The following is a 22,705-nucleotide window of genomic DNA, read 5'->3' as shown; positions in this document are numbered from 1 at the left end:
TCCCAGTCCGGGGCCCCGGGCCTCCCACTGCACATCATCCTACATTTGGTGTTTTCTCAAGGAAGAAGCTTGTGTGTGTGTGTATGTGTGTGTGTGTGTATGTGTTTAATATTTTTAAATTTTTATTTATTTGAGCCAGAGACTGAGAATGGGTGCACCAGGGCCTCTAGCCACTGCAAATGAACTCTAAAACACATGTGCCCCCTTGTGCATCTGGCTAATGTGGGTTCTGAGGAAATGAATCTGGGTCCTCTGGCTTTGTAGGCAAGTGCCTTAACCTCTGAGCCATCCCTCCAGCCCTTGTTTTGTTTTTGATTGTTTTTGCTTTGTGGCTGTCTCACTGTAGTCCAGAGTGACCTGGAAGTCACAGCAATCTGTTACCTTTGCAACCCCAGTGCTGAGATTAAGGGCTTGTAAATAGGATTTAAAATTGGAAGTATGAGGTCTCTTGCAATTTCATATGAAGTTGCCTGGGCTGGGGCGATAGCTGCAGAAGTAGGTCACTTGCTTTGCAAGCATGAGGACCTGAATACTTTACTATCTAGAGCTTCTTGATGCCATGCATCGTGGCACACACCTTTTCCAGCACTCGAGAGGTAGAAGTAGGAATTTCATCATAAGTTCCAGGCCACCCTGAAAATACATAGTGATTTCCATGTCAGCCTGGGCTAGAGTGAGACACTACCTCAACAAATCGGGGGGGGGGGGAGCCTCAAAATTTATTTTACCATTGATACTGTTTTGATACTTTTCTTTATTAAAACACATAATGTTGACACTTTCAGGGTAACTGCTTATAGCATTCACTATGTAAATTACCCACTTTATCAATTTTATTCTAATGCAAATTAAAATCCAGAGAAGAGCCTGGTGTGTTGCCTGACTCACATCTGCCTCAAAGAAAAATGTGAAGAACAGCTTAAAATATCCTCCTTCCAGAAATATGAATATCAGCTGTGAGTTTCTTTTGACTAATTTGAGCTACTTTAGGTGAAGAATAAATAATCCAGTGAGATAGAAGTCTGTGTTAATTTTACAGGCCCATGAACTTCCTCAGATTCTGCTCTTTGGATTGGAATTACTTCTAAAAAAGATCACGTCTGTACAAATTTTAAAGTGTGCCTAACTCAACTGAAAGCCAACCAAACAAATGTTTCTAGATGAGGGACTGGAGAAATGGCTTCGTAGTTAAGGCATTTGCCTGTGAAGCCAAAGGACCCAGGTTCGATTCCCCAGGACCCACGTAAGCCAGATGCACAAGGGGTACACACATCTGGAGGTCATTTGCAGTGCTAGAGGCCCTGGTGTGCCCATTCACTCTCTCTGTGTGTCTGTCTGTCTGTCTCTCTCTCCCTCTCTCTGCTTGAAAATAAACAAAAAAAATTAAAGTTTCTAGATGAGTTATAAGATTTTAGATTTAGTTATAAGCTAAGAATCTCCCAAATGTATGGCAGGTATTATGTCTGTGAAACTTCTGAATGGACACAATATGCACAAGATGTGTAATTTTTCCAGGAGATAGTAGCAAATTTACATACTGCATTCTCGTGTGATTGTGGGTGTAAAGACATAATATGAATGACAGCAAGACTATCAGGATGGAGAAAGGGTAAAAGGAACTGTATTATTACAAACTTACTGTTACTAATTTCAAATTTAACTTGAGGTAGACTGTAATAAACTGAAGGTAAACAAACCCCAAAATTATAAGCATTCAAAAGATTCAAATATAGAATATAGATAGAAAAAGATAAAAGTGATTTGTAGGTGGTTGGTACTCAAATTGTTACTCACTGTACTCTGGTGTCCCTCACTAGTATTTTATTTAGGTACTTGCTTTTTCCTCCTCACTAATTTTTGTCTTCAACACTTGTGATTCTAGATGCCAGCATGCTTCTGTGCCCCTAGCCACTATCACTCCAACCCACCTCAGTACCGTCCAGTCCCTTCTGTCCATTACAGTTCACATCTGAACCAGCCACTGCCACAGCCTGCACAGCAGACGGGTGAGTTTTGCTTCTGATGCTGAAACCAGCTTACTTCACTTCAGTCTTTGAGTTGATACTCTGTCATGCTCAGTCTATCAAGGGTATAAAATATGTGCATCTGAGCATGCAAGTCAGTGAAGCTAGAAGTGTGGACAGGTTTACATTCCTCCAGGAAACCCCACAGATCTGTGAGCTAAAGGGATGATGGGAGCCACATAAGGAGTTCTGCAAAGCCAGCAGGGTGGTAAGCAGTGCCAGATCCTCATGGCAGTGGCAGTGATAGCCATTGTTGCAGGCCAGTTGTCCCCTTCGGGAGAGCAAAAGGGCAAGACAAATGGCTTCCAAATGGTAACCAGAAATGGAAACCAAAGCCTCCTGCGTGTGACTAAATTCAGCCTTATCTGAGAGGATATTCTTAATGTCTCAGGCTGAGTGGGAATGCCTTTCATAGGACTAGTGTTCTTACACAGATCTTATAAGCTTTATTTTCAGCTTAATTATCTAGCAAAAAGAAATGAGATGGAATCTAATAGACCTATGAAATACTTTAGAACTCAACACCGTTTTCCTTTTGGTCCTTCTCAAATTGTCTTCAAGCATTCTGTGAAAACATCTGTGATCTCATTTTTAAAACTGGGGCTGAGGGCTGGAAAGATGGTATAACAGTTTAGGCACTTGCCTGCAAAGCCAAAGGACCCGGGTTTGATTCACCAGGACCCATGTAGGCCAGATGCACAAGGTGGCACATGTGTCGAGTTTGGTTTTTTTTTTTGTAGTGGCTAGATACCATGGTGCACCCATTCTCTCTCTTATCTCTCTCTATCTCAAATAAATGAAAATAAAAATATTTTTTTAAAAAACACTGGTGCTGGTGGACTGGAGGAATGGCTTAGCAGTTAAGGCATTTGTCTGCAAGGCCAAAGGACCCAGGTTCTATTCCCCAGGACCCACATTAGCCAAATGCACAAGGGGAGTGCACGCGTCTGGAGTTTGTTTGCAGTGGCTGGAGGCCCTGGAGCACCCAGTCTCACTCTCTTTCTCCCTCTTTCTCTGTCAAATAAATAAATAATAAAATATTTTTAGAAAGAAAAAACTGGTGCTGGGGAGATGGCTCACTAGTTAAAAGTGCTTGCTTGCAAAGCCTGCTGGTCTGAGTCAATTCCCCAGCCATCCACATAAAGGTGGTTAGGTATTTATTTACAGCAGCAGGAGACCCTGGCACATAGAACACACACTCTCTCTAAGGCTCTGTATCTAAGATCTGTATCTTGATAAACTCACTTTTCTGCATGCTTCTTACCTGAATGTGCCCTTCTGTTGCAGATTTTCAGTAAGGTGGTTATCCAACCTGGTATAATTCTAGGAGTTGAAGTGAGGTTTTCTTACTCATTTCTTTAGAAGATTTTATTTAGCTGCTTGTCATTTTGGGGGGTGCTCAGACTGAGTGTGTCATAAAGACACTATCATCTCCTCTGTGGAGTCTGTTCTCAATATTGTTTAACTCTTAAGGGTCACTAGTGATCCTTGTCACTCACTGTTTCCTTTGCCAGATAAGAGTCCTGCTTAGCAGACCCTAAACAGAGCCTTCCTGTCCTTCATCTGTTATCCTGGAGGTATTTTGTTCTCAGCGTGTTTGCAGGCTCATCTCTTGGCCTGTTTTCCCTCTGTGTTGTATGTATGACAGGAAACTGGCCATTTTAGCTAAGTTAGAACTTGTTCTTTATCTCACATATGACTCTCTCACTCACAGATTTGCCTGGAGTTTAAAAATAATAGTCTGTGGCAAATAATATAAATCATTATGTGTTTGTAATGTCAGAAGATGTCAAAAGTTATTCTTTATATGCGGCAAGAGGTCATGATACTTCTCATTATCACATGCATGTTTTTAAATTATAATAGAAATTATTTTGTAGGGTTTAGAGAGATGGCTTAATCAGTATAAGCATGAGGACATGAATTTAATTCCCTAGCAACCACATAGAAGTCAGAAAAGAGGTGTGTACCTATAATCACAGTACTGGAGAGTCCAAGACAGGAGAATCCTTAGAACTAGCTAGTCTAGTAATATTGATGAGATCTTATTTCAAAAAATGGAATGGAGGGCTGGAGAGATGGCTTAGTGGTTAAGTGCTTGCCTGTGAAGCCTAAGGACCCCAGTTCAAGGCTTGATTCTCCAGGACCCACGTTAGCCAGATGCGCAAGGGGGCGCACGTGTCTGGAGTTTGTTTGCAGTGGCTGGAAGCCCTGGCACACCCATATTCTCCCTCTCTCTCTCTCTCTCTCTCTCTCTCTCTCTCTCTCTCTCTCTCTGCCTCTTTCTCTCTGTCACTCTCAAATAAATAAATAAAAATGAACAAAAAAAATTTTTAAAAATGGAATGGAGCTGGACATGGTGATGAATGCCTTTAATCTCAGCACTTAGGAGACAGAGGTAGGACGACAGCCATGAGTTCAAGGTCAGCCTGGGCTTGAGTGAGACCCTACCTCGATAGATAGATAGATAGATAGATAGATGGATGGATGGATGGATGGATGGATGATAGATAGATAGATAGATAGATAGATAGATAGGATAGACAGACAGACAGACAAATATAAATAAGATGTTTTTTAAGTGGATTGTATTTGAGGAAAACAGTGTTGACCTCTATCTTCCACATGCACATGCACCCTCACCACATGTACGTACACAAATATGAGCTCTCATGTGGATGTAAATGTATACCATAAATTTATGAGAGGGAGGGAGAAAGGAAAGGGGAAAAAACTACAAAAAGGGACACTGGCCATGGTGACACTCCTTCGGGAGACAGAGGGAGGAGTCCTGATTGTTGTTGAGTTGGAGGCCACCCTGAGGCAATGTAGTAAATTCCAGGTCAGCCTAGACTATAATGAGACTCTACCTCAAAAAAACAAAAACAAAAGGGAGGAAGGCTAGAGAGCCAGAGCTTAGTAGTTAAGGTGCTTGCTGGCAAAAGCCAAAGCACCCAGGTTTGATTCCCCAGTACCTACATAAAGCTTAATGCACAAGGTTGCACATGGGTCTGGAGTTTGTTTACAGTGGCTAGATCCCTGGTGCACACATTCTCTCTCCTTTTCTCTCTGTCAAATCAATAAATTTATAAAATATTTAAAATTAACATTAAAAAGAAATAGTAAAGACTTTCGTTTGATTATTTTTCTTCCAAAATTGCAACAGATTGTAGCTGAGCTCACTGTTTAATTTGTTTTGTGTGTGTATGTTTATACTTTTTTTAATTGAGAACTTCCATAATTATAGACAACAAACCATGATAATTTCTTCCTCTACTTTCTCCTTCACAAATCCACTCTCCATTATGTACCCTCCCTCTCTCCATTAGTCTCTCTTTTATTTTGATGTTATCATCTTTCCCTCTTATTATGAGGGCCTTATGAAGGTAGTGCTAGGCACTGCAAGCAAGGTCATGGATATTGAAGCCAATTTCTGGGTGATTATTTACCTTGTAAGCAGTCCTAACCTTCCTTTGGTTCCTACAGTCTTTCTGCCACTTCTTCCACAGTGGACCCTAACTAAGCCTTGGAGGGCATGCTTAAGATATTTCAGTACTGAATACTCCTCTGTCACTTCTTCTTAGCACTGTGGTGCCTTTTGGGTCATCCCATTGGTCACTGCCATCCTGAAAGTTTTTTTTGTTTTGTTTTGTTTTTAATATTTTACTTTTACTTTTATGTATTAGAGAAAGAGAGAATAGGCATGCTAGGGCCTCCAGCCACTGCAAACTCCAGATGCATGTGCCATCTTGGGCATCTTGCTTACATGAGTTCTAGGGAATTGAGCCTGGGTCCTTAGGCTTTGCAGGCAAGCACTTAACTGCTGAGCTGTTTTTACAGCACCTAAAATTTTTTTTGATAGTTGCTGATATTTGTTTTATGTCAGGAGTTTAAGATGTGCTTATGTTTGTATCCTTAATGTGAAAGCAAAATATGCTAGGGAATCGGGAAATTTGTTTCCCTTTTTATTAAGTGTTTTTATTTGCAGATTTATAGCAACTTCTGTCCCACATCTTTACATCTTCATATGTCAACATACTTTTTGTCTAATTTTGGATTTTTCTCTCTGATACTTCCGTACATTCCACCATCCCAGTTTGCTTAAATGAGAAATTTATCACATTGCTTGCAGTTTTGGTTCTTGTCAACAATGCTTGGTGGTCTATAAAGTATCATAGAAGGATGAAACTAATTATTCAGCCTAATCACGAAGGTTCCGTTAAAGAGGAGAATGGTAAACTTTTTCAGATAAATATATTCTATCTATGCATGCCATAGAGCACACTTGTATTGTCCTCTTTTTTTTAAATTTTTTTTTTTATTTATTTGCAAGCAGAGATAGAGAAAAGAGAGACAGACACACCAAAAGAATGTGTGTACCAGGTCTCTGGGCCACTGCAAATGGACTCCAGATGCATGTGCCACTTTGTGCATCTGGCTTTATGTAGGTACTAGGGAATCAAACTTTGGTTCTTGGGCTTTGTAGGCAAGTACTTTTAACTGCTGAGCAATCTCTTGTATTGTCCCCTTAATGAGAAACTTTCCACTGTCACAGGAACCCAACTGAAGCAGCATTAGCACATTGCACTAGACGTCTATTGCAAGTGAAATTACTAACTGTTGTCATTTATAGTAAGATTGAGTCAACCCCTGTCTATAGACAGGAGGAAGTCCGGCTATATTAAGCTTCCAGACAGTGCCTTGTATAATATAAAGAAAGCAAGCTATGAGTCAGAATCCTGCCATTCTTCAGTTTAAACTGGTGTTAGTCACTTAAAACCTCTGAATTTCAGTTTACTCACAAAATTAGGAAATTCTATCCATGATTTTGAGTCATTTCTGGTTTAGAAAGGTGAATTGGAGAACTGATTTTGAGTAACTTAGCAACCTACTGTTACGTGTGATCATGTAAGTAACTATTTCAAAAGATATATTGGGGCTGGAGGGATGGCTTAGCTGTTAAGGCATTTGCCTGCAAAGCCAAAGGACCCAGATTCGATTCCCCAGGACCCATGAAAGCCAGCTGCGCAAGGGGACGCATGCATCTGGAGTTCATTTGTAGTGGCTGGAGGCCCTGGCACATCCATTTTCTCTCTCTCTCTTTCTCCCCCCCCCCTTTCCTCTGTCAAATAATTAATAATAAAATTTTTTTTAAATTTTTTATTTATTTATTTGAGAGCAACAGACACAGAGAGAAAGACAGATAGAGGGAGAGAGAGAGAATGGGCGCGCCAGGGCTTCCAGCCTCTGCAAACGAACTCCAGACATGTGCACCCCCTTGTGCATCTGGCTAACGTGGGACCTGGGGAACCAAGCCTCGAACCGGGGTCCTTAGGCTTCACAGGCAAGCGCTTAACCGCTAAGCCATCTCTCCAGCCCATAAAATATTTTTTTAAAAGATACATTGCTTGCCAGGTGCAGTATTATTTATTATCGTAACCCTTACCATAAAAACACATATCTTGAGTGTCAAAAGTCTACTACTTGTACGGTAAGGAACTTGGTATACTCTAAAGAAATTGTTCTTGTAGGTAGTAATAGTAGCCAAGAGTTTAGGTGTATAAAGTCTTGGCTCCTTGGTATGGAGTTGTTTTCATTAAGACTCTTTTGAAAGATTTGCAGTTTCATCGTGCATGTCTAGCATTTTGCAATTGTTGGCCTTATTCCTGAGCTGTTGGATTCGGGGCCGTAGCACTGTCTGAGAGGGTTACATTTCTCACAGTGAACCGGTCTCTTTTTCAGCTGCTTCCTGGCTGCTTTTTACTCAGGGGTTTCACTGGTTTTGTTTTTGCTTTGTTTTGTTTTTGCTTTACTTGTTTTTTTAATGCTGTATAAGATATTAATATTTGTTCATATTTTTCATTAATTGTAATTGCCTTTTAATCATGCATCATGCTCAGAAATAAGGGTTTGGATTTAAATGATATATTTGGCTTAATATTACTTACTTGTTAAAAGTCTGTGAAGCTATTGCTTTAATTTATTTTCCAGTGTAGATTCATTTTAATTTAGAACTCCTCTAAAGTTAATACCATGATCAAACTCATTAGTAGAAGGCCAGTATCTCTTTCCCTCTCTTACACAATTTTTTAGGGTCATTATTAGTCACTAAAGCAAGCCACCAAATGGACAATTTCACTACATGTAATTGAATCTGGTTGGGATCCTACCAAGGATAAAATTCAACATTTTTTAACAAACTATGTTATCACTGCATGTCTGTGAGCAGCAAAATAATTCTGTTGATAAATTCAAAGAATATCAGTGAATTCTGTCTCAAGAACCATGTGATTATAAATTCAGGTTTGTGATCAACAGAATGAAGAAGGAGCACTGTGGGATGGGTATGAGGTGTGCAAAGTATGGGCAACATTGCAGGGTACAAATGAGAAGTGACCAGGGTTGAGGGTAAGAGAGAGCACACTGTGGCGCATACAGCATTGCAAGGCACAGATGAGAAGTAGCCAGGGTGAGATGTGAAAGGCCAGGAGGAGTCAGCATGGTTGGTGAACAGGAGAACTCTAGATGCATGCACCACTCTGCATCTGGATTTATGTGGGCACTATGGAATCAAACCCAGATCTAGGCTTTGCAGGCAAGCACCTTAACCACAGAGCCCTTGAAATTCACACAGATTAGCAAAGCTAGTAATTTTTTTTATTCAAAACTTTCCACCCAAGTAATAGAAATGTTGCATTCGTATTATTAGGCAGTGGCCCTGGTTACCTTGTTTTTTTCTTACTGATTTTGTGAATTTTTTTAAGAAAAAAATTATTTTTATTTACTTATTTGAAAGAGAGAGATAAAGGGACAGATGGGAGGAGAGAGAATTAGTGCACCAGGACCTCTAGCCACTGAAAACAAACTTCAGATGCATGGGCCACCTTGTGCAGCTGCCTTTATATGGGTCCTGGGGAATCAAACCTGGGTCCTTTGGCTTTGCAGGCAAGCTCTTTAACTGGAACATTTTTTGTATTGCGTGATCAACAGAGACTCAGGCATTGTATAAATACCTACAGATCAACTCTCAATTTTCCCTTTTCCATTAATATACCATCACTGAGTCTGGAGCCAAATATATCTGGTAAGTATCCATGGACTTACTTGAGTTGTAGAGGACAGTCATTTAAATAGCAGAGGTATAATAACTTCTGTGTGGCTGCTTTTATTTGAGTTGTTTTTGTTTGCATTTCTGTTTATTATAAGCATAAGCATAAAAAATAAAGACAGAGGAGATAGACTAGTGAAGCTGTGATGACAAGTAAGTGCATTTCCTTTGAAGTACAAACAAGGGGCCAGCCTTGGTAAACTGCCAAAGAGGAGACTTACTAGGATTGTAAGCTTAAGATTTGCTGGGTGTGGTAGGTCACACCTTTATTCCCAGCACTCAGGAGGCAAAGGTAGGAGAATTGCTGTGAGTTCGAGGCCACCATGAGGGTACATAGTGAATGCCAGGTCAGCCTGGGCTAGAGCGAGACCCTCCCTCGAAAAACCAGAGGGAAAAATAAAAAGCTTAAGGTTCTTCTAAAATGGTCAGCCATCTTCACAATGCTTTCATACGTGTTGTATCATGAAATTCTTTTAAATATTCTATGTACTTATTCATTTGACAGAGAAAGAGGGAGAGAGAATGAGAGAGAGAGAGAATGGGCACACCAGGGCCTCCAGCCACTGCAGTTGAACTCCAGACGCATGTGCCCCTTTGTACATCTGGCTTACGTGGATCCTGGGGAATCAAACCAGGGTCCTTTGGCTTTGCAGGCAAACTCCTTAAATGCTAAGCCATTCCTCCATCCCATGAAACATTTTTTAATGTTTTGCTTGTAAGCAGAGAGAGCAAATGGGCATGCTAGGATCTCTAGCCAGTGCAAATAACTCCATCAGACCTATGCACTACTCTGTGCATCTGACTTTACATGGGCACTTACATCTCTGATGTAAAAGAGACTCGTTAAAAATAGAATATCCTTTGGAACTTTCCAAGAAAGGGCCTAAGCCATTAATTTACATTGCCTTTGTTCTCTCAACTTGTAAAATTGATTGTGCTGGAAGAAAGAGAATAATATTGCAACAGTACAGTTTTTTAACAACAATAAATGGAAGTATTTAAAAATACCCATGTTGATATCTGGATGCTAATTCTATCAGAAATTACCAGTCTCATTGCTTGTTTTTTGTGGGTGATTTTGGTTTTTTGAGGTAGGGTCTCACTCTAGCTCAGGATCTCAGGCTGACCTGGAATTCACTGTGTTGGCTCAAGGTGGCCTTGAACTCATGGAGGTCCTCCTACCTCTGCCTCCCAACACAGATTAAAGGTATGCGCCACCACGCCTGGCTGGCTTTTTTTTTTTTTTTTTTTTTAATTAAATGACAGTGGAGAGGATTGGGGCACCAGGGTCTCCAGCCACTGCAATCAAACTCCAGACACATGTGCCATCTAGTGTGCATGTGCAACCTTGTACAGGTGGCTAACCTGGGACCTGGAGAGTCCAACATAAGTCCTTAGGCTTGGCAGGCAAGCACCTTAACTGCTAAGCCATCTCTCCAGCCCCATAGCTTGCTTTTAAAAATACATGCTTTCTGGAGTTCGTTTGCAGCAACAGGAGGCCCTAGCACACCCATCCCTCCCCACCCCCTGGTCAAGTAAAAAATAAAAATAAAATCTGTTTAAAAGTAGATGCTTTCCTGAAAGATTGACATGCCTGGAACCAGGTGTGGTACACACCTTTAATCCCAGCACTTGAAAGGCAGAGGTGGTAGGATTGCCATGAGTTTGAGGCCACCCTGAGACTACAGAGTACATTCCAGGCCAGTCTGGGCTAGAGAGCAAGACCCTATTTCAAAAAGAATAGTAATAAAATAAAGGTACCATGGAGACAGGGGAGACAGCTCAGTGGTTAAAAGATGCTAGCTTGCAAAGCCTGCCAGACTGCATTCAGCTCCCCAACCATTTCTTTGTAATGGCAAGAGATTCTGGCGCAGTGTTACACATGCAAATAATTTTTTTAATGAAAAGGCTTTCAGGTTATGTCTAGATGAGTTGTATATAGGCCATAATTTTTAATTCTTATATGCAAAAAACTACCTTCTAATGAAGAAACAACAATTTATATTGTTAACATGTAAAAGATACATTGCCAAAATTCTACATGGAAAAGCTCCACTGTAGCAATGGTGCTTTCATTCTATGGGGTCTGCTTCTTCCTGGTCTTCCCTATCTTCCTCTTTCCAGATCATGCTTGGAGGTCTTCAGACTAGACACCTAAACCTGTTAGAACCATGGACGCTTTTCCTTTTGTATGGATGATTACATAAGGAACTCAAACCATAGGACCACTTCTGTCCTAGATGCCACTCCAAACAACACAGGCTCAGTAGTCAGAAATAGATTGATTTAAACAAAGTTTGGGGTAAATGTCAAGTAATTTGAATGGTTCTTTTTTTATATACAATATTCACATGTATGTATTTTCATCATAATCCTCTCCTATTACTCTCTTTTTATCTTTTTTTTTTTTTTTTTTGGTTTTTCAAGGTAGGGTTTCACTCTAGCCCAGGCCGACCTGGAATTCACTATGTAGTCTCAAGGTGGCCTCAAACTCTCAGTGGTCCTACCTCTGCCTCCCTAGTGCTGGGATTAAAGGTATGCACCACCACACCCGGCTTTTTAAAATATTTTTGTTTAATTTTTTTTGTTGTTGTTTATTTTTGCTTATTTGAGAGCGACAAAGAGAGAAAGAGGCAGATAGAGAGAATGGGCATGCCAGGGCCTCCAGCCACTGCAAACCGAACTCCAGACGTGTGCGCCCCCTTGTGCATCTGGCTAACGTGGCTCTTGGAGAATCGAGCCTTGAACAGGGGCCCTTAGGCTTCACAAGCAAGCATTTAACCACTAAACCATCTCTCTAGCCCTTTAAAATATTTTAACTTACTTATTTGTATACAGTGAGAGACAGAGAAGGAATAGGTATGCCTAGGCCTCTTGTCACTGCAAACAAACTCTAGACACATACACCACTTTGTACATCTGGTTTATCTGGGTACTGGGGAATCTACCATGGGTCCTCAGGCTTTGTTGGCAAGTGCCTTAACCACTGAGACATCTTTCCAGCCCTTCTATTACCTTCTTTTTTTTTTTCAAGTTTTTTTCTTAATTTTATTTATTTGCGAGAAGAGAGACAGAGAGAGAATGGGCACACTGAGGCCTGTAGCCAGTGCAAACAAACTCTAGACGCATATGCCCCTTGTGATCTGGCTTATGTGGTCCTGAGGAATGAACCTAGGTCCTTTGGCTTTGCAGGCAAACGCCTTAAACACTAAGCCATCTCTCCAGCCCTTCTATTACCTTCTTTTGTTCTTCTCCTTCCACTGAAACCTTTCATCTTCCAACTAGTCTGCTATCCACTTAGATGTTATTTTTTTGGTCCCTCCCCCACCATCCATGACAGAATATTGATGTGAAAAATATTGTTCAAGCCTTCTGTATTTAACAGCAGTGGCTGTGAGGTCCCATGGATACAATGGTCATATCACTCCTCCCCATCCTCTCTCTGGTTCCTACAACATCCTGTCTTCCCCACTCATTGTGTTTTTATAGCAAGTCTCACACTAGCCCAGGCAGACCGGGAACTCTGTGGCCCAGGCATGTCTCAAACTTAAAGCAGTTCTCCATCCTCAGCCTCCTGAGTGCTGGGAGTAAAGGCTTAAACCTTGCTGAGTTTTCAGAAAATTTGAAGACCTATTTGGCCAACTAATGCTTATTTGAGCAGTACCTTAATACTTTTTCCACTTCAGCATTTGTCCCTGGGGAAGATAAATCTTACACACAGATTCCAACTACACTGGTATAGCTGCTACTACAGCTGGTGATTTTGGACAGGGTAGAAACCTCTGTACCTTTGTTTCCTCATTTAAAAAATAGGCCTAGTTGTACCTATCTCAGGAAATTATAAATACTAAATTAGTTACCTTGTTGTCCTTATAACTGCCAAAAACCTATTGATTCGTGTGAGTATTAACTATTGCTAATACCCAGTGATACCATTGAGGTGATGGTAATTATTTGCTGTTATGAGTTTGAAATGAAAAGGCAAGAGAATTGGTGGCAGAACTCGTACTGTCAGTCTAGCTGCTTGATTTGTGCCTTTACCGTGTCAGTGCAGCAGAGATCAATTGTTCTTTTCTCATCAGTGATTAGGCTTCAACACTTCTTTCACATAGCATTGATAACTTTCATTGTATTGTCTAAATTTTCTACCACGAATATGTTTTATTACCAAATAAAAGCTTTGTTCTGTTTTTTTCGAGGTAGGGTCCCACTCTATCCCCGGCTGACCTGGAATTCACTGTGTAGTCTCAGGAGGGCCTTGAACTCACAGCATGCTTCCTACCTCTCACCCTGATACTGGTTTTAAAGGCATACGCCACCATGCCCGGCTGTAAAAACATTTTAATCAATCTTTTGGTTTTTCAAGGTAGTGTTTTGCTCTAGTCCAAGCTGACCTGGAATTCACTGTGTAGTCTCAGGGTGGCCTTGAACTTACAGTGATCCTCCTACCTCTGTCTTCCGAGTGTTGGGATTGAAAGTGTGCACCATCATACCCGGCTTTAATATCCGTCTTTTTTTTTTTTTTTTTTTTTTTTTTTGGTTTTTCGAGGTAGGGTCTCACTGTGGTCCAGGCTGACCTGGAATAAACTCTGTAGTCTCAGGGTGGCCTCGAACTCACGGCGATCCTCCTACCTCTGCCTCCCGAGTGCTGGGATTAAAGGCGTGCGCTACCATGCCCGGCTTATATCCGTCTTTTTTCAGAATATTTATACACTTTCAAACTTGAGTAAATATATGTTAAAGCAGGATTATGTTCTTCCATCTCAAGTAAATAAATACCTTGTGCTGAATCACATGAGATACATGGTTTGGCTGCTGCACAGATTTCTGAGAGTGATCCACAAATTGCAGCCTGGTTTGAGTTGTACTCATTTTTATTTTAATGAAAAGATAATTCAATGTACTTGCCTTAAAACTTGTAGCTGGGCATGGTTGCCCACCTCTTTAATCCCAGCACTTGGGAGGCATAGGTAGGAGGATTGCCATGAGTTTGAGACTACATGGTGAATTCCAGGTCAGCCTGCATTTCAGCAAGACCCAAAAAACAAACAAACAAAAAACCCTTCTAGGCCAGATGTAGTGATGCACACCTTTAATCCCAGCACTCAAATGGCCAAGGTAGGAGGATCCCTGTGAGTTTGAGGCTAGCCTGAGACTACAGAGTGAATTGTAGGATAGCCTAGGCTAGAGTGAGACCCTAACTTGCTGGGGGGGGGGGGGTGTATATTCTGCCACCAGCAATTCATTATATGTGGACAATGAGAAACTGGCTATTGTTTTTTTTTTATTTTTTAATTTTTTATTAACTTCCATGATTATAAAAAATACCCCATGGTGATACCCTTCCTCCACCCACTTACCCCTTTGAAACTCCACTCTCCATCACCCCCCCCATCTCAATCAGCCTCTCTTTTACTTTTGATGTCTTGATCTTTTCCTCCTCTTATGATGGTCTTATGCAGGTAATATCAGGCACTGTGACATCATGGATATCCAGGCCATTTTGTGTCTGTAGGGAGCATGTTGTATGGAGTCCTGCCCTTCCTTTGGCTCTTACATTCTTTCAGCCGCTTCTTCCACATTAGACCCTGAGCCTTGGAAGGTGTGGTACAGATATTGCAGTACTGAGCACTATGGTCATTTCTTTCTATCACCATGATACCTTCTGAGTTGTCCCAAGGTCACTGCCATCTGAAAAGAGAAGATTCTCAACCAAAAAGTGAGAATAGCATTAATTCAAGGGTATGAACATTAACAGAAGTGCTTACTGGGCAGTTTGATAAGCATATTATATACATTTGGCCAGACAACAGCAGATGTTACACCCCTAGGGCTTATGACTACCCCTGTTTTAAGTTTTCAGTATCAGGGATGTATTCCCTTCCCAAGGAGCAAGCCTCCAGTCCAATTAGAGGGTAGTTGGTTTCCCCCATAACAGACGTGCCACTATTGCACCCGTTGTCTCATTTGGCCTGGCTGGCCAATTATAAGGCTTGCAGTGTCCATTGTTTAGTATCTTCACTGGTGATTTCTCTTTCTCCCGTTGAACTGCATACAGAATGGCTTCTTCTAGCTTTCTGTCTGCTGGTCTGCATGGAGGAGGTTATCAGCTCAGTTCCAGCAAGATTTCTCAGTGGCCTTGCAGCCCAAGTATATGGAGTCTTTGGCAATAGAGTCTTACCATCTATTCCTGGTGGCAAACCAAGGGCCTTGGCAATGCCCTATAATGTTTTGGGGGCATCAGGGATCTCCCTGGCCAACAACTCACTGGAAGATATCCCATCTCTGGCACTGAAAATTTTCTAGCAACAATCTACTGCTCCAGAGTGTTCCATTGTCCAAAAAAGCAGGATTACATATGACTTATTTATATCCTCTTAGATTTTGATTAGCTGTCCCTCCACCTTTCCTTTTCTCAATCTCTTCCCCAGACCTCATTTTGGGCCTTTTCACTCCAAAACTGGCTATTCTTAACCTGCTATGACATAGTAACCTGTGACCTTGTGGGGGCAAAAAAAAAAACAACTTGATCTGACTCTTCTGTTAGCATGTTTTCTCCATATAAATTTGAGATTCCACCTTTTTTAAAATTTATTTGCTTTTGGGGGGGGTTTCAAGGTTGGGTCTCACTCTAGCTCAGGCTGACACTATGTAGTCTTAGGGTGGCCTCAAATTCACAGTGATCCTCCTTCCTACCTCTGCCTCCCAAGTGCTGGGATTAAAGGTGTGTGCTGCCACGCCCATCATATTTGTCTTATTTATTGGGGGGGGGCTCAGAAAGAGAAAGAGAATGGATGTGCCAGGGCCTTCAGCCACTGCAAACAAACTCCAGAAGCATGCACACCACCTTTTGCATCTGATTTATGTGGGTCCTGGGAGGTCAAACTGTGTCCTTTGGCTTTGCAGGCAGGTACCTTAACCACTAAGCCATTTCTCTAGCCTTTTTTTTTTTTTTTTTTTCCCCTCCTGTTTTTTTGAGATAGGGTCTTGCTCTAGCCCAGGCTGACCTGGAATTCACTTTGTAGTCTTAGGGTGGCCTCCAACTGAGGGTGACCCTTTTTCTGCCTCCCAAGTGCTGGGATTAAAGGTGTGTGCCACACCCAGCCAAGAGTCCACCATTTTGTTTTACTGAGTGATAGCTAATGTAATTTGTTTTCTTTTACAAGGGAAATAGGAGGTGATAAAACTTCTTTATTGATGCTTAAAAGGCATATCATCTTTTTTTTAATAGTATGTACAAACCAGGAAATGAATTAGCAAGAAAAATTCATGTTACCAGAATAGCATTAAAGGGTGTAATATAAGGTAACAGACAGCATTGTCAAGGGAGCTTCTTAAATAAAGCATTTTCTTTTTTATTTTATTTTATTTTTATTTATTTGAGAGAAAGAAAGTGCATGAAAGAGGCAGATAGAGAGGGAGAATGGGCACGCCACGGCCTCCAGCCACTGCAAGTGAACTCCAACACATGAGCCACTTTTTGCATCTGTCTTTATGTGTGTGCTGGGGAATCAGACCCAGTCAGATTTGCAAGCAAGTACCTTTAACCACTGAGCAATCTCCTCAGCCTCAGGGAAGGCATTTTCTTGTAAAAATGCTTGGCATTCTTTAACAATTTTACTGTTGTTCAGTGACACTCGTAGTTTCTTTATGCTGATTTTTTGTAAGAAAAATGTATATTTAATAATCTTTAAACTATATAATACATTGCATTGATGTGTTTTCCTTGATATTTGGGAAAGGTCTTTCATTCCTTTTTTTTTTTTTGTATGAAAATAATTCTAATTCCAGTAAGTAGAACTCAATCTCAGTGGAGGGCCTCAGCCTCAGAAAACCATGGAAAGTAAAGAAAATTCAAAGAGCTCCTGCCGTGTAGGGAGCTGGAGGGGATAAAAAGGCCATGTAGAGAGAAAAGGCTAAGAGGCCCTCCCTCTTTTTTCTTCTCTCATTCTCTCTGCTTGCAAATAAAAGTACTTAAGAAAATTAAAAGTAGTCCAGTGTGGTGGTGCACATCTTTAATGCTACTTTGAATGAAGTACTAATGCAAAAGGGCCTTCAGCCACTGCAAACGAACTCCAGAAGCATGCACCACCTTTTGCATCTGATTTATGTGGGTCCTGGGAGGACCTGAGTCAGTGAGGTAAACAGAGATTAATTCATTTCATTTGAAAAAATTAGCATACACTGTGGCTATATCAACTGCAAGATCATGTCTGATCTCAGAAGAAAAAAAAAATCCATGGTGTGATGGTTAAAGTTGATTGGATTGAAAAGCATCTGGGGGTTAGTAAATCCTATTATTGGTATATCTGTAGGGACTTTTCCAGATAGAATTATCTAAGAGGGAAAGACCTGGCCTGAATGTGGGCTGTACCATCCCAAGGCTGGGGGTTTAGATGGGAAAAGGGGGAAAATAGAGGAAGCCTGCTAACATAGGCATTCTCTCTCTCTGCTCCTGAGCCTCCATGATGTGAGCTGCTCTGTTCTACCATGCCTTCACCTTCATGATGGACTGAAACCTTTGAAACCGTGAGCTAAAACTATTCTTTCCTCCCTTAAGTAACAAGAAATCTTACGCAGAAAGTTGGCACCAGAAGTGAAGCCATTGCTGTGGCAATCTGACAGTGTATAATGTACCGTTCTACATTCTATTTATAAAATTTTCTGTTCTCCACCAGTATTTTGTATTCTCCCTTTTTTATCTTCAGCTTCTCACTCAATATACCATGCCCAGTTGCACCTATTTTCTGTTCTTCTCCAACATTGTTAGATTTGTTTTGTTTTGTTTTGTTTTACTTTTTTCCAGACCTTACTTTTCACTGGAATTTTTTTTCTGTTAAGTCAAATCATAGATGTTGGACTGGAGAGCTGGCTCGGTTAGTAAAATGATTGCCTCAAAGCATGACAACCTGAGTTCAATCCCCAGAATCCATGTAACAATGCCAGGTGTGGTGGTGTGTGCCTGTAATCCCAACACTGAAGAGGTAGATAGGAGGATCCCTCCCTGGTGTTAACTGGCCAGACATTCTAGTTGGTGAGGTCCAAGACAATGAGAAACCTTGTTTGGGGGGAAAAAATGGCTATACAGTATTCCTAAGGATAGTATTTATACTTCCCTCCTACCTCGCCTGTGTGTGCACACACATAATTAGTCTCAGCAGGTAATGCTACCTCTGCATCAGTGAGGTTTGATCTCTTTCTTTCGTGCAGATGGTTTTCCTGCCAATCTCTTGTGGTTTTGTGTCTCAGAATTTTCATATCAAAGATGCCATTTTCATCTTCATGTCACCACTCTGGCAGTCTCTGGTCTTTTTGCCACTCTATAACTTAGACCAAGTTCTAACATCAGAGCTTTGGTTTTCTGCTGTCACATTTTCACTGTCTTCATGGTTATATGCATATGGCAGTTAGTAAAAATATATGTTAATGGACATTTATTGATGTAAACTATATAATATACTATCCTAGTGATGTGACCTACATTCAATCACTGACATGGTTTCTAAAGTTCTTCATTTGAAAGTCTTCCATATCAGACTATCTTCATAAGAGAATTTGAGACAGGATGCCACTAAGACAAGTCTCAAAAAATAAAAATGGGGGCTGGAGAGATGGCTTAGCAGTTAAGTGCTTGTCTGTAAAGCCTAAGGACCTCGGTTCGAAGCTTGATTCCCCAGGACCGACATAAGCCAGATGCAAAAGTAGTGCATACATCTAGTTTGTTTGCAGTGGCTGGAGGCCCTGATGCGCCCATGTTCATAATCTCCCTCCCTCCCTCCCCCACCTTGTCTCTCTCAAATAAATAAAAATGGGGGCTGGAGAGATGGCTTAGCAGTTAAAGTGTTTGCCTGCAAAGCCAAAGGATCCTGGTTTAATTCTCCAGGTCCCACATAAGCCAGATGCACAAAGGGCCGCATGCATCTGGAGTTCATTTGTAGTGGCTAGAGGCTCTGGAGCACCCATCTCCCCTCCCTCCATCCCTCCCTCCCTCTATCTTTCTCTCTGCCTCTTTCTCTCAAATAATAAAAAAATGTTTTAAGTTATTTAAAAATGGGCTGGAGAGATGGCTTAGTGGTTAAGGCTCTTGTCTGCAAAGCCTAAAGACCCAGGTTCAAATGCTCAGTACCAGGGCTGGAGGCCTCTTTCTCTCTCAAATAAACAAAATATTAAAAATAAATAAATAAATATTTTAAAAGGGCTAGAGAGAGAGGTTAGTGGTTAAGGCACTTGACTGAGAAGCCTAAGAACCCAGGTTCAATTCTCCAGTACCCACATAAACCAGATGCACAAGGTAGCTCATGCGTCTGGAGTTATTTGCAGTGGCTAAAGGTCCTGACGCATCCATTCTCTCCCTTCCTCCCTTGTTTCCTTCCTCTCTCTCTTTTTCTCTCTCTCTCTCCCCTTCCCCCCCAAAAAAATAAATAACTCAATAAATACAGATAAGTTCAAGCAATCAGAACCAGGACTGGAAAGATGGCTCAGTAGATTAAGTACTCACTGCTTCAGTTAGAGTACCCAGAGTTTAATCCCCAACCCCATGTAAAAAGACAGAAGCTGTGGCTGGTTTCTGTGATCTCAGGTGGTGATGGTGAGATGGGAGACAAAGACTTTCCCAGAAGCTGGTAATAAGTGCACATGAGACCCTGCCTCAAATGAGGTAGGCAGGTGAAGATGAACCCAGAAGTTGTCTTTACCCATGTCATGGCATTTGTGCCTGCATGAACATGTACAAACAAAATTAAAAATCAGAGCTACATTGGCACTTAATTGCCTTGCCCCCTCCAAAGGTTTTTTTAATACAACCTATAATCTTGATTTGAGGGGTAAGTTGTGGGAGGAAACTTATTTAGCTGCCCCCCCCAGGAAAATGTGTTTGGGGTTTGTTTTTAATATTTTTTTATTTTATTTAATTATTTGAGGGAGAGAGAGAAAAAGACAGATAGAGGGAATGGGCAAGCCAGTGCCTCCAACTGCTACAAATGAACTCCAGGCACATGTGCCCCCTTGTGCATCTGGCTTATGTACATCCTGGGGAATCTGGGTCTTTTGGCTTTGCAAGCAAGTGCCTTAACCACTAAACCATCTCTCCAGCCCTGGGTTTTCCTTTTTTTTTTCTTTTTTTTTTTTTCATTCATTTATTTGAGAGACACAGAAAGGGGCAGGTTGGGAGAGAGGGGGAGAGAAAGAGAATGGGGAGAATGGGCACACCAGGGCCTCCAGCCGCTGCAAATGAACTCCAGATGCATGTGCCACCTTGTGCATCTAGCTTACATGGGTCATGGGGAATCAAACCTGGGTCCTTTGGCTTTGTACTCAAGCACCTTAACTGCTAGGCCATCCCTGCAGCCCGGTTTTCATTTTTTTATTAGTTTGTTTTTGGTGATATCAGGTTTGATCCTAGTGCCTCATATGCTATGCTAGTACACTGCCACTGACCTACACTCCCCAGGATTCTGAAAAATACTTTTATTCAGCCGGGCGTGGTGATGCATGACTTTCAAGTTCAAAGCTGAGCATGGTTGCTCATACCTGTAACCCCAGCACTAGAGGTACTGAGGTAGAAGGATCATATATAGTGAGTTCAAGGCCAGTCTGAGCTACAGAATGAGTTTCAGGTCAGACTGACCTAAAGAAAGACCCTGCCTAAAAAAGAAAAGAAAAAAAAAAAAAAAAAAACCTTAAAGTTCAGTCATATTATAGTGAATTCTGCTAGGTCTTCAATTTTATGTTGTTTGTTATTAGAAGAGTACAATTTCATTAAAAGAAGTCATCTTTCCAGTCTGTAGGGAGAACTGAGCCCAGTTTCTGAGGCTGCCATACATGCATGTTTGTGGATGTTGTGGAGAGGTGGTATGTCCAAAAAGATCTTCTGGTTATATCCCATTTCCATCCCTATTTTTGTTATTTTCTTAGAGCTGCAAGTGTTGGGGGGGGGGGGGGAGTTGTTTGTAATTTGGTGTGTGCATTTGAATTCAAAATTAGCTTGCTCTCCTTTACTCCCAGCACTGGGGAGGATTCCTATGAGTTCCAGGTCAGCCTGGGCTAGAGCAAGAACCTACCTTGATAAAGAAAAAAGCCGTGCATGGTAGCACACGCCTTTGACTCCAGCACTTGGGAGGCTAAGGTAGAAAGTTCACTGTGAGTTCTAGGCCCACCTGTGGCTTCAGAATGAGTTGCAGATCAGTCTGGGCTAGAATGAGACCCTCCTTTGGGGGAAAAATATAAGCTTGAATATTTTAGGCCAAAAAGTGAAAAAGAAGTTTGTTTTACTCTCTTCCTTTACTGTCCAAATGTAAGTGCCATAGGAAATACACAGAACATGCCATCATTCTCTGTTACAGTTGGGAAATATAATGGGCAATTTTTGCAAATACTTAGAATGTTGTGAAGTCACTTGGAATATGGTAATATATACTGTTGGCAGAAATCAGTGTGCTTGAATTTCACATTGCCATTAGCAATTGAGGTCAATGGAAGAGCACTTGCCTAGGCTTGGGTTCAGTCTGTGAATAATCACTAGGGCTTCCAAGCAGCTAGTGATCCTGTGGAGTACAGTCAGTGCCTGTGACCTGCCTATGACCTTTTAATTTCTCTCACTTTAGAGATATTTGAGAATGAAAACTGGCATAGCAAAGTATATAGTGTAATCAAGAATATAATTTTATTGGCTTTTACCTGTTTAAGTGCTGTGGTATACATAAAGGATTCTTCATAGGCTCAATCAACAAAATATAGTTCAAATTCACTATTCATAGATTAACAGTGCAGATTCTTATTTCTTTTTTAATTGTTTATTTATTTGACAGAGAAAGAGGGAGAGAGAGAATGGGTGTGTCAGGGCCTCCAGAAACTGCAAACGAACTCCAGATGCGTGTGCCCCCTTTTGTATCTGGCTAACGTGGGTCCTGGGGAGCCAAACCGCTTTGCACGCAAACGCCTTAACCGCTAAGCCATCCCTCCAGCCCAAGCTTCTTACTTTAAAAAAATACTTTAAAAAAAAGAAGAAGGTTAAGCCAGGCATTGTGGTGCATGCCTTTAATCCCAGCGCTTAGGAGGCAGGCAAGGATGATTGCTGTAAATTCAAAGCCAGCCTGTTACTAAAGAGTACATTTCAAGTCAGCCTAACTTAGAATGAGAACCTACTTCAAAAAAGTCCAAAAAAAAGGGGGGGGGGCTGGAGAGACAGCTTAGCAGTTAAAGCACTTACCTGTGAGGCCTAAGGACCCAGGTTCAATTTCCCAGTATCCACATAAGCCAGATGCACAGGGTAGCACATACATCTGGAGTTCATTTGTAGTGGCTGGAAACTCTGGTATACCTGTTCATTCTTTCTCTCTCTGCCTCTTTCTCGCAAATAAATAAATAAAATATTTAAAAAATAAGAAGCAGTATATTAAGCTGGGCATGGTGGCACACACCTTTAATCCCAGCATTTAGGAGGCAGAGGTAGGAGAATCACTATGAGTTCAAGACCAGCCTGGAATTACAGAGTGCATTCCAGGTCCGCCTGGGCTATACAGTAGACACTACCTGGGAGCGGGAGGAGGGAGTAGGATATTCACTTCAAGAAAGT

The 22,705-nt window shown here is 41.3% G+C and overlaps 1 protein-coding gene across 3 annotated transcripts in view; it reads left to right on the top strand.

Moving 5' to 3' along the window:
• The window catches only part of R3hdm1 (R3H domain containing 1), a 135,479-nt gene that overhangs the window by 85,917 nt on the left and 26,857 nt on the right, over positions 1-22,705 (top strand). For all 3 annotated transcript variants that reach the window (XM_012951075.2, XM_045149297.1, XM_045149296.1), the window contains one exon: positions 1,883-2,006. In XM_012951075.2, coding sequence (XP_012806529.2) covers positions 1,883-2,006 — 124 coding nt within the window. The remainder of the gene's footprint in view (positions 1-1,882; positions 2,007-22,705) is intronic.

This window comes from Jaculus jaculus, chromosome 5, assembly GCF_020740685.1.
Source record: "Jaculus jaculus isolate mJacJac1 chromosome 5, mJacJac1.mat.Y.cur, whole genome shotgun sequence".
Classification (NCBI taxonomy): domain Eukaryota; kingdom Metazoa; phylum Chordata; class Mammalia; order Rodentia; family Dipodidae; genus Jaculus; species Jaculus jaculus.
This window is presented reverse-complemented; position numbering and strand designations above follow the sequence as displayed.